The sequence below is a fragment of the Anguilla rostrata genome, chromosome 9, assembly GCF_018555375.3.
Source record: "Anguilla rostrata isolate EN2019 chromosome 9, ASM1855537v3, whole genome shotgun sequence".
NCBI lineage: Eukaryota > Metazoa > Chordata > Actinopteri > Anguilliformes > Anguillidae > Anguilla > Anguilla rostrata.
Window position 1 is genome coordinate 52,495,483 of NC_057941.1, and position 12,378 is coordinate 52,507,860.

Genomic DNA, 12,378 nt, shown 5'->3' on the forward strand with positions numbered 1-12,378 from the left:
GAACACTGTGTGTGTGTCTCTGGCTGTGTGTATGCGCATGTGTTTTTTTTGTGGGTGGGACTGTACATATAGGTGCATGTGTGTGTGTGCATGCAAGTTGACTGTACATTTAAACACACAGACATCATTGGTTGACCATGCATGTTAAACTTTATTCCAGACATGCAGAAGGTTTAGTACAAAGAAATGAGAAACATTTTGCATACATATTCAAATGCTTTATGAAATCAAACTTAAAACCTTGAATGAATAAAAAGTTATTTGTTTTTTTTTTTCCTCTTTTCCAAATGACACACATGACAACATTCAGGAACTTGGGCTAAGACTTTTTTTGAGGGGATAGTTTTTACCTCTGAAACCGAAAAACTGAATCCAGATGAAGACAGACCGCAACAAGGTGGCTTTTTTTTTTTTTTTTTTTGAGGTAGGCCGAGACCTGGGATTTTCCTGGCCGTGCTCTTCCCTGTAGGGCCCTCTGAGCAATGGCCACAGGGCCTCCAGGGCTGGACCCTCCACCACCTTGTCTGTTATTGGACTCAGTCTCACTCAAACAGGAAGGGAACACTTCAGCCTCTCTGTACAACTGCAGGGATTCAGTAAGACTGGCTGATTGGGTGGGAGGGAGGGAGGGGGGGGAGGAGAGCGCCCAGCTGTCCGTTACGCATATTCGGTTTGTCTTTCCCAACAGGGGCTGGGGAGCGTTCAGCCCCCCCCCCCGGTGGATGACAGACTTTTAAAAAGCTTTTAGCTTTAGGATTCCTGAAAGCCGATAACGCAGGCCTGGACACCGCAAGCCGTTTCCTGTGAGCGGGAAGAGAGTCCGGGGGCGAGAGAGAGGGAGAGAGTAGCACAGTGGGCACAGAGTAAGCCAATGGGCAAATTTCATATCATTTACTTTCATTTTTCTCTCTTTTTTTTTTTGGTGAAGTGTTACAGAACGTGCTCATTATTTTGTAGAGTACATTAATTGTAAGAAAGTCGACAAAAGATGTGGGTTCAGCTTTAACACTTTCACCCCAACGATTTATCTGCAATGATCCAAGATTTATTTCTCATTAAAAAAGTGTCTCTTGCTCTAACATTCATAAGATACGCGAGGGTGCATTTCTCCTTGAAAGTTAAAAGTAAAAGTGTGTATTGATGCTAAACGTTTTTTGAGTGAAACAGCTGTCACGTGTATCAAGGGTATTTATTTTTCCCCAAACAACACCACCCCCCCCCCCTTTCCCACCCCCCAAACTGCAGGCTGTGATGTCACTACAGACTCGTTACACTGAAGGATATGAGGGCATTCTGCTATTGTACAATGTCGTCCCAGAGCATGCTTACATAATATCGCTATACTACACCAACAGAGGGGGGTAGGGTGGGTGCGGCAGGGCGGAGGGTGGGGAGCATTCGTGAGGAATTCTGTGTGTGTGTGTGGGACAAGGCTAGGTGTTTTTATCTTTTTTTGGGGGGGTGGGGGGGTCTTGACCCAGATCGAGCGCATGTAGTTTTCCGAATAGCTCCTCCTCCAGCTGGGTTCACAGTTCTGGCGGGGGGGCGGGGGGTTGCCACGGTTTCCTTTCTCAATTACAGGATGCAACATGCATGCTGCATGCTTGGGGGTTGGAGGGTTCGGGGGGGGGGGGATAATATTGGGAGTTGCTATGGTTATTTATCAAATCCAACACATTCGCACACAGGAGCCAAACAGCAGGCCGAAGTTTGGCAGGTTCGCGGGAGGAGCCATATCTGTCCATCGTGGCGTTCAGGCATGTCCTGTAGGAACTCATCCGTGCCAGGGAAAATGTTTAAGTACACGCACCCAGCTCAGGGCCACCTGTCATTGGCTGAGATGCAGGACATCTCGGGTTACCAGGCAACCCCAAATCTCACATCCACAGTTCACACAACCCCCCCCCCCCACCCACCCACCGCCGCCTGCAGTCACACTCACACCGCACCAATCAAAAGAGTTTCCACGGGAAGCCTCTGGTTTTGCATGCACCACACTCACCTACAGGCTGATATTTCATTTTTATGTTCAGATGAATCACATTTTCATTGCCGGAAGCCTGGAGGTGTCGGAATCATTAGGAAAATGCAGACCCCCCCCCCATGGAAGCTACTCTGTCCTGGAGCTGGTGTCAGCACGCAAGTGCAGTGATGACTCAGACAAACACACACCCAGTATTTTTAAAAAAGCATGCAGGTGGTCATTTTTTTTTCGTCGAAAAATACAAAAACAACAATAACCGATTCCAAAAAAAAACAAAAAAAACTTTCTCTCCGTCACGACCGCAGACTGGGATGATAGACCGCAAGACTGCTCCACCCGCACCCAAGTCCTCTCCTCCACCTCCTCTTCCTCCTCCTTCTCCTCCTCCTCCACCTCCTCTTCCTCCTCTATCCCATCACTGCTGCTCTTTATGGCCAATCTGCATACACACCTCTCATATAGAAAACAATGCAGGAATACACGCTGTGAATATCATATTGGTATAATTGCATCCGCTTGTGAACGCAGACAGCTGTCCCCCCTCGCTCTCTCACCCTGGCACTCCCCACACACGACTCTCGCTGTGTCCGTCTCCGTTTGGGGCGCTGAGAGAACGCCTCGCTGTCCCGGGACCTCTGTTCCTCTGTCAGACTCCGGGTACTTCACCGTTACTCCAGAGATGCTCCATAGTTACCGCAGAGATGCTCCATAGTTACCATGGAGATGCTCCATAGTTACCACAGAGATGCTCCATAGTTACCGCAGAGATGCTCCATAGTTACCGTAGAGATGCTCCATAGTTACCGCAGAGATGCTCCATAGTTACCGCAGCGATGCTCCATGGATACACGCTGTGCCTCTGTCCTTTTCCTCTGTCTGTCCGTAAAGGTATTTGTGTTAATATGTCTTTTTTATGTTTTATTTTTTCTTCTTCATTTTTTTACTTTCAAGTAGATGTTAGCTACAGCATGCATGTGTTTCTCTTTTGAACGTATTTATTGTTTTTTTTTGCTTGCATATTTCATATTTCCCTTGGCTGTGACTCAAGACTTTTTTTGCTTTATGAAGGGCGCAGAAACTTGTTTTCTTAATTTTTTTTTTTGGAATGGAAGGAAATTCTTTTTTTTCACATTTTAAATTCTGTTTTGCCAGATTAATATGTATTTTACAGATGAATTCATCAGGTTTGGGTCGTCCTTGCGGTCCTCTGTGCCTATGTCAGATCTTCTCAGGGCATTTGGTTTGGGGGGAGAGGGAGGGAGGAAAAGAGGCAGAGAGGTTAATTTTATGCTGTAAACAAAGATTAATGCCACTGCTAACACCAAAGCCTGTGTCGACTTAGATAGCGTTAAAAAGACACACAAAAACTGTGACAGAAACTGTGTGTGAGTGTGTGTGAGCTTATGTGTGTGTGTGCGTGTGTGTGTGTGTTTATGAGTGTGTGTGCGTGTGTGTGAGTGTGTGTATGAGTTTGTGTATGTGTGTGTGTGTGTGTGTATGAGTGTATGAGTGTGTGTGCGTGTGAGTGTGTGTGTGCATGTGCGTGTGTATATGCGTGTGTGTGTGTACACACATGTAATGACGCAGATGGTGATCACTAGGATCCCGATGAGGATGGCGCTGATGCTGAGGAAGCGAGCCACACGTCCAAGTCGCCGCGCTCCGTCCACATCCCCCTGAGCCAGACTGCTCCGGGCCTGCGGGGGGGGGGAGGGGAGGGGGAGAGGGGGAGGGAGGGAGGGGAGAGAGAGAGAGAGAGAGGGGAGAGAGGGGAGGGGAGAGGGGGGAGAGGGAGAGAGACTTATGTATAATATAGACCCATTTATACAGCTGGACATTTTCTAGGAACGGATCAGAGGCAGCACTTTAATTAAATTTCTGTTACAGCATCAGCACCTGAATTCAACTAACTGCACTGCACCCCCGGCCGCGACACGGACAAACGCACACGCGTGCATAGCATACATTCTGAGCACGCGCGCGATACACCAGCACGGGACCCCCGGTGGTGGTTAAAGCCTCATTAGCGAAACAAGGCACAGTTCCCCGGGGATTCCTGCGCAAAACCTTGTGTGAGCTTTGAAGCCGCAATACTTATAATTCGTGAGCGTACTGTAGTCATAAACTAGCAAAAAAAAAAAAAAAACATTAATGCGGTATAGATCTCTTAAATTGAATGGGTGTGTCAATGCGGCGAAAGCGAACCCTTCATCAAACAAAGAAAAGAAGTAGCAAGCTTTCCTTTAGCGTGACTAGTGCACGTGACTAGTCAAACAGGTCGGCGTGCGCCAGGCCTCAACGTTCTTGCAAGTCAAACGTTTGTTAAATGCGACATCGCAAATCTAAATATAAACTGCAATTCGAATAAAAGGAACGGCTGCTTCTCTAGTGCTTAAACTGAAGTCGTCACTGACCGCTTTGTAAAATTATTTTTGTCGGGTTCCTCGACAAATTCAGCGAGCGATTTCGATGGTGCATAGCAGTTTTGAAGTGAGTATTCATGTATCTTTATTTCCAAAACGTTGTTCCATGAGATGTGAGCAGAGCGTGGGTATGCATTTCTTAAACTCCACATTTTGGACGGAGTTGACCACGACGCTTGAATATTAGATAATGTGCGGTCACACTTCCGCCTGCAGAGCCGTGGTTCGCTGTCCGTGGTCCTGATATGCTCTTTCGTGCGGACAGTTGGCATGCGCGTGAGCATAGAGCAACGGTTTTTTTTTCACCTAAGCTTAACTGGACAGTTTGATGTCCGTTCATGAAGATATCTGAGTGCGAACGAAAGAACGCTGAGCGCCACAAGTCTTCTGCGTTCATTAAGACTGATAATTGATCCAGTTATGTAGCCAGTGCCCCAAATGCTGCAAAAACCAATAAACAAAAAAAGATACTTCAGGGTTTTGGGGTTTCTTTTACTTTTCAGTTAGAAGAGTGTAGAAGCAGGCCAGCCAACATGGTGTAACGCACATTAAAATTCACAATCCAAACTGCCCTTTCTTTTAGATTATGTATCTTTAAAAATACAAAAGCACAATCTTGTGGAGACTGCTGAAGAAATTATGCGCGAGATTAATAATGTATGATAAAATTACATATAACTATCCCCATAATTACGGGTGAAAGGATCACGGGGAGCGCCCAGTTAAAAACTCAGGCTCGTGTCGGGGGAGCTTTTCCTTGACGCCGCTAGGCTAGGCTAGCTCACAGTGGCCTGGGCCCAGCGCGTCAGTGCTAGGGGCCGCTGGCCCTTCGCAAATAACACTGAACTGGAGTGAACAGAGCGTTTAAACCAGGCGGGCTCTCGCTCTGTTTTAAATGATTCATGTGTGCCGTGCGGCACGGACCGGGGGAGTGGGGGGGGGGTTGTCGGCCATCTTGAAAAGCACGGGACTTTCCGCCGACCAGATTCCCCCGAAACGCTTCGTTCCAGAGGGACATGGGGAGGGGAACAACACGAGGAACGGGACGCCCGGAGGAGGAAGAGTGGTGCAGAGGAGAGGGGGGGGGGGGGAGTGTGGGTTGGTGGGGGAGTAATATTGAAATTGCCCTCAGGTTCCCCCTCGTCAGCGTTGTGAGCGGTATTGATTGGCTGTCCAGGCGGGGCAGTAGTATTCGTCTCGGGGGGGTGGGTAATCGGACCTGGCGGGTTTCGGGTTTTTTGGGGCGTGTGCGCGTTTCGTCGCTTGACACTGGCGATCGGTCCCTCTGGTGCTGGCTCAGCAGACCCCCTCCCACCCCCTCCCACCTGCTCCCACCCGCTCCCACACGCTCACAGACCCGGCAGCTCAAATTCCCAGATCATTCACAGAGACAGATTCAAAGATTTACACACAGGGACGGATTCACAGATTCACACAATTCATATCGTATACATACGGACAAAAAACACATTACACAAAAAAACATACATATGCTCTTACACACTGCACACACTACTTACAGCACATACTGCAAACACCCAATTTACACAAACCTGTGTACACTATATGCACACACAATTTAAGCATGCACACTCACACGGGAACACACACTTCACACACTCACAGACACACGCTTGGCATACATTTGTGCAGTTGAGTTTTTCCCTTAAAACTATTCATTGGTCTCAGCTTGTCATTTATTTTGCTTAATTAACAAGCACGCCGATTATCTACACAACTAATTATCAGGTTTTTATCTTAACTGTGTCTTAAAGTGTTTTCCTCCCGTCTTGTGTCTCCTCAGAGAATGTAAAATGATAGGTTCAATTTCACCAAATTTAGTTAATCGTGGCGAATACCGCGTTCGGCCGTAAAAGGTAAATCATCCCGTTAACTGCCGCATGAGCTTTTAGCTGGAGATGCAATGAAGGGCCGGAGTGTCTGGGCTCCTCGGCGATCGTTTAAACTGCAGAACCTCTAGATGTGATTAGATAACCGGATCTTTACGGCATCGGCATTTTCCTGAGTGTGGCTGCAGAGAATGAAAGAGGGGAACTTGAGTTTTTTTATTTTATTTTATTTTTTAATGAAAGACTGGATACGGGGGGAAAGGTGCACCGTGATTCTGACGCAGCGGGAAACAGTGCTGGCGCCGGCCCAGGGGTGCACAGCTCCGGTCCTGGAGGGCCGATCCGCGTGCTGGTTTTTGGTCCGACCGGCGAATACCGTTCCTTACAGCTCTATAAAGGACGCTGCTTCTCTCCTGCGCTGGAGCACAGTGAGATCTCCAGGATACACTTGCAGTCTGCGGCTGTGGCCCGCGCTTCATACACACGTCAGGTCAAGATATGATTGGGCCAATTCAGGAAATGTTGGGAAATGTTGGCACAAAGTCCTGAAATGGATTGGCCCCTGCTGTGCGCCCCTGCACCAGCCTCAGTGACTCTGCGCCTGACAGAGAGGGATGGGAGCCAATACCCTAACCTGTCCACTATTGATTATTTCTGATTATTTATAGCCCGCTTGTTAATCAAGGGGAAAAAAACAGAAATGGGTGGAGAGTGAGGGTCAGTTTGAAAAGAACCCCCCCCACACTATTTGCAGCTCAAATCTCAGCACTGCTTCGCATTTCATCTTCCCTTTTCCTCTCTCTCTCTCTCTCTCTCACACACACACACACACTAGCCATGCATACACACACACACACGCAATACAGACACACAGTACACAAAGACGGTGAACTAGGAATTCCGTTTTCCCCATCACCAAAGGACAAAACAACACATTACAGGCATTCAGCCAACGCTTTTATCCAAAGCGACTCACACAACGTTTAACATTCTGTTTAGACTGCATCAATTTATACGGCTGGATAGGTACGGCTATGATGAAGCAATGCAGGTTAAGTACCTTGCTCTAGAGTACAGCGTCAGTGTCCTACCTGGGTATCCAACCTGTGAACATTAGGTTACAAGACCAGCTCCTTACCCATTATACCACACTTCCGCTCCGCAGTTTGTGTTACTGAGCAAAAGCCACAGAGTTAATCAGCAAGTCGGTGACTTGGTAAGTCTGCCCGTCAGTTAGTCAGTCAGTTCAAAAGTGAGTCAAGTTGGTAAGTTAGTTAATAGGTCAGTCCGTTAGTCCATCAGGGAATCGGAGAGTCATTCAGTTGAGATCACACTGAATAATATTTTGGTTTTGTGTTACACGGCTACTTCGATCCCTCAGCACGAGACAACATACACAAGCTGTGCAGGTCAAACAAACAGCACAGCAGGATACTGGAGAGGCGATAGAGCTGCACGTGTCACAAACAGAACACACCGCAGTGAGTGAGTCAGTCAGCCATTCAGGGAGTCGGTCACTGAGTTGAGTGATTCACACAATGAATCAGTGAGTCGGGTAGCGAGTGAATCAATGATGTAATCAGTCAGTGGCCCTGTCCAAACATGTTTCTTTCCTTCGCCCGGCCTAACTTTAATTTGCATATTGGGAGGGTGTTGAAATGTACGAACCCTGAGAACTGCAACCTTCTACAGCGGTCCCCGGAATTTTTTTTAAAAAGAGCAGCTTTGAAATTATAATTTCTAGTGAATTCTAAGGGGGAAATAATTCAGACTACTGATCAGTACATCCCAATCATGACACGAAACCCCCACCTTTATTATATGAAATTATTTTCCTCATCATCTTGTAATATTATTGGGGAGCGGGGGGTTATTTGGCCTATTCTGCAATAGTGCGGGGGGGGGGGTTGTGACCTCCATACCCCCCCATAAATTAGGCCCTTGTGTACAGAGCATAGACAGGTGGAAGGTAAACGGCAAAAGCCTCGCTTAGTCGAACGCTATTCCCATCACATCGACGAAACGACAGGAGGGAAGGAGGGAGGGATGGCGACGGAGAGAGAAAGTAGGGATGAGGAAAGCGAAGGGAAGGAGAAGGAGAGGGAAGAAGTGAGAAGAAGACCTCCTCGTCAGAGAAAGAGAAAGAACGATTTCTCCTCCTCAGGGCTGTGCATAATCATCCATGGAGTGGCCTGGTGGGGGAGGGGGGGGAGGGAGGGAGTGGGATTGAGGATCCTCTGCTTCTAGCAGCGCCTCTCCATCGACGCGCATGCACCCCAGCAGTGCGGAGGATGCGGATGCGGGCCCACGGCAACAATCCGGAGCGGGTTCCAAATCAGCCGTGGTGAGCACCGCACAGAAAACTCAGATATTTTTACAGAAAAAAAAGTGCGTTGGTGATAATGAAAATAAATCCTGTAAATTTGAAAATAGCCCTTTTGCAAGACAGCCGTCTCTCTGAGCGAGGGAGAGAGCCAACCACGACCTACACTCTCTGAGCACTGCAGTACCAGCACCGTCCCACAGGGCCGTCCAGAATACCAACATGAATCACCAATAATCTCCCATCTTCCCCCTGCCGTTCACATATAAAGGTTAGGTTACCGTCTGCAGCGGATAATTGAGTCTAAACCGTCAGCTTGCGCTCTGCGAACAATATGTTCTGAGTGCTAACGCAGACGCTACGCTCTCCAGACCCACCAACTCCCAACCGCCAGACCCACCAACTCTTTACAATTAACCTACCATTGAAACCAATACCACAAAGCCATTGAATCTGATTATTAAAAATTATTGTAAATTATTAAGGGCAGTGACTGAGCAGAAGGCTGCGGAACTGCATGTTCTGTAGTTTATTCAAGCCCTGCACTTAAGAAGTGAAGAGGGCAGGAGAGTTGAGTATCTGGTGAATCTAAAGAATCTGTGCTGTGAACAAAAAAAGACAAAAAAAAGAACACTCCTTTATGATGTCACACACAAAGACAAAAGAGACTCACAGCAGGGGCACAGGCACAGGCTGGCTCCGCCCACTAACAAACACCATGCATAACTGTGACTCGGGGGACATGTAAAAAATCCTTCCCCTCCACAGCCAACGGGTGATGTCAGCAAGCGGGGTCACTTGAGTTCACTCAACCGTGCAAATCAATATTCCAGCCGTAAATTAATAAATAAATGTTTCCTGGATTTGAACTTTCGAATTTGAAATACCTGAAGTTGTTGAGATGTTCGGTTTCTTTAACAGACGCATACAGCGCCGAACCTAAAATGTTTTTCATTGTGATTTTATTATTGGTGACTTGAGGCCAAATCTGGGGTCACCTAAGACTCACACGAGAACCCATCCCTACCCCTTTCACTCTCTGACACACACACACACACACACACACATTCATTACATCACTCACATACTGATCTTCACTCTCACTTTCTGTCCGTTACACACGCACACACACGCACAGGCTGAAGTGACATCTGCAGGAGGCTGTAACGGGTCCTGCCCGCAGATCAATGAGTCTTCAGGAACTCGCCACGCCTCGCGCGTGACTTCGCAGGGCAAGCGCTGGAGTCCAGGAGGCAGAACTCTACGCAACGGTTTCACACAAGGTTCCACAGGCGCGCGCGGATGACTGGAGGCTACGACTCCTCCCCTTTGAACACGCCCCTATGTTTTTTCCCCCCCAAACGTTGTCAATAAAAAATAAATAAATAAAACTGTTGCGATCTACGCCCAGCCACTAGGCTCATCGGATCACCACAACAAATTGTTAACTAGACAAACGCACCTGAAAATATTTTCTGCTGGAAATTAATGTGAATTATTAGATTGGACATTACTCGTTTTTAATCACCAGAATTGTCAGCGAGCAATGATTTCCAATTATACGTTTATTTTTAGCCTGTTTGACTGTCATGATTTCATTAGAAATATATATTAATCATATTCCCGGACTCCTGAGTTCAGCGCTGTTGTGGACATCCTGTTCTCAGAAGTTCGTGAATATACTATTTCCAAAAACACGATACTTCAGATGATTCCACTAAAACGAGGAATTTCATTTCATGCACCATATATAATGGATCTTATAATTAAACAGTAAAGCGTTGCCTGTTTCCTTGATAATAACCAGGTCGCGAATTTACATGTAGGAGAAAAATACAAGGAAACAGGGTAATAAATAAGTAGGTTACATTCGGTCCCTTTGGGAAACCGTTACTTACCATAACTGAATACACCAGCGCAACGATGCTGACGGGCCAGACGGGACAAAAGCAGGAGAGGACGACCAGTATCAGATAATCCCGAGGTGGCGGTTGCTCCTTAACGGTATTCCCCAGAGAAGAGCGGCTCAAACTTACGCGGGACGGGGACAGAGGCCGCGCCCCGAGAGTCCCCGCGGACCCCGACCTCACCGGCGAACTGTGTCCGTTTTGCTCGCTGTCCAGGGACTTTACGCTCCCGAGGTTGGCCGTGAAAGAGTTGGAGAGCTTGATGTCGCCGTCACGGGAGGGCTCGGTGGTGACGGCGCAGAGAAGTTTTTCCGTCTCCAGGGATTCCGCGGGCGGCACAACGGTACCCCCTCCCAAGGTAGTTTTCTGAAACTCGGCATCTGTGTTAATTGCCATTTTTAAAAAGAATAACGAATCCAAAAAAAAACCTCGCCTTTAAAAATTCCCTGGCCGTAGAACCAAAATTATTTAATTAACTAAGCGGCGAAGCGTTCAATGATTCTGCTTAAATTGGCAACGTGTCCATGCTTAAGATATGTGATTATTAAATCGTATCTAGCTAATGGTATTATCAAAATGTTCGGCTAATTTCTCAAAAGTAAAAAAGTACACCGGTTTATCCTAAATGAGCATTTAAGCGTCTGTAACAACAGAACGGAGCCAGCGCCACAAAAATAAGCAAGTACCATGTAACAACCGTTCATTGATCAATGGTGATACTGGGTAGTGCCGAGGATAGCAATCAAGAGAGTGTTCTAGCGATAGGGAGCGCGCATATATTCTTCGTCGTTTATCGAATGCAATGAATTCGCGTTTGCTTTGCCGATCCGTCCCGTCCAGTCGTCCGGGTGATGAGTGGATAAGTCCGTTTTGTGCACGCGCTTTGTCCGTCTACTGTAAACGGGCAAGCCCGAAGTGAAAAAAGGGAGGAAAAAAAAAACTCTCAACGAGCTGCCTGTCCCGCACCTTCCCGCCAACGTTGCACCATCAGTAATCTACCAAACGATCTTCTAACGGTAATGCTTACTCGTAAAAGTCACTTTTTATGATAAAAGATCGTTCGTTGTAAAATAGAAGAAAAAAAGTTACAGTGCGAATCCTTGCTTTGAAAGAGGAGCCGCAACGCGCGCCCGAGCTATAAGCTACCGACAATTAACGCTGCAGCAGCAAGGGGCGACAAGAGCCGAGCCTATGGCAGCGCGAGCGCACAATGCGTCTTCCCACGAGGCAGCAGCTCCAGTCAGCTGGAATGCTGGCGCGCGTTGACGTCTGGACGGATTTTCTTTGCAGCAAGACCAGCGCCTGCACTTCCTCGGGGAATGCTGCAACTCTGTAGAAAAAAAACAAAAAAACAAACGAAGGAGCGACGTATCCCGTTATAGCCTGGCCTGCTGGGTGTGCTCGAGGGTGTACAATTTGGTCAAACCTTTTTTGTTTATAGTGGAATGTGGGTGTTGACGCACAAGGTCCCGCAAATGAAGTTTTTTTTCCCTCCTTTTAAACGAAGTTGTATTAACAGAAAATGCGACAAAAACATTCCGACTGTCACTGTATCCCTGCAAAATGAAAATAAATGTCTCCCATGCATAATAAATATTTGAATTTGGGTCATTAACCATGTTTTTTTTTTTTTAATTTATTGAATAATATCTGTGATTTCAGCATTGCTTTAAGAATATAATGGATTAGCCCACTGGCCTCACACTGTCTATGGTTTTACATCATTCAAAGTAATAGAATTAATACATTAAGGCATGCGAGTGCTAAAGCCCTTAGCTATTTGTAATTAAAAGTGGGGTTGCTCTCCAAATGGCAGATCAACATTTGCTGCAGTTCCTGTGCGTTCACACGGATCACAGGTACGATTCTCTCACAGCTGCAAAGTTCTGTT

The 12,378-nt window shown here is 47.0% G+C and overlaps 1 protein-coding gene across 1 annotated transcript; it reads right to left on the reverse strand.

The window, feature by feature from the left end:
* Window positions 1-131: 131 nt before the first annotated feature.
* Window positions 132-11,937, reverse strand: LOC135264158 (trafficking regulator of GLUT4 1-like). Its single transcript, XM_064352866.1, has 3 exons — window positions 10,479-11,937; window positions 3,558-3,681; window positions 132-3,208 (listed from the first exon to the last, which is right to left on the reverse strand). The coding sequence occupies exons 1-3, from the start codon at window positions 10,881-10,883 to the stop codon at window positions 3,198-3,200; spliced, it is 540 nt and encodes a 179-aa protein (XP_064208936.1). The 5' UTR covers window positions 10,884-11,937; the 3' UTR covers window positions 132-3,197.
* Between the last annotated feature and the right edge of the window lie 441 nt (window positions 11,938-12,378).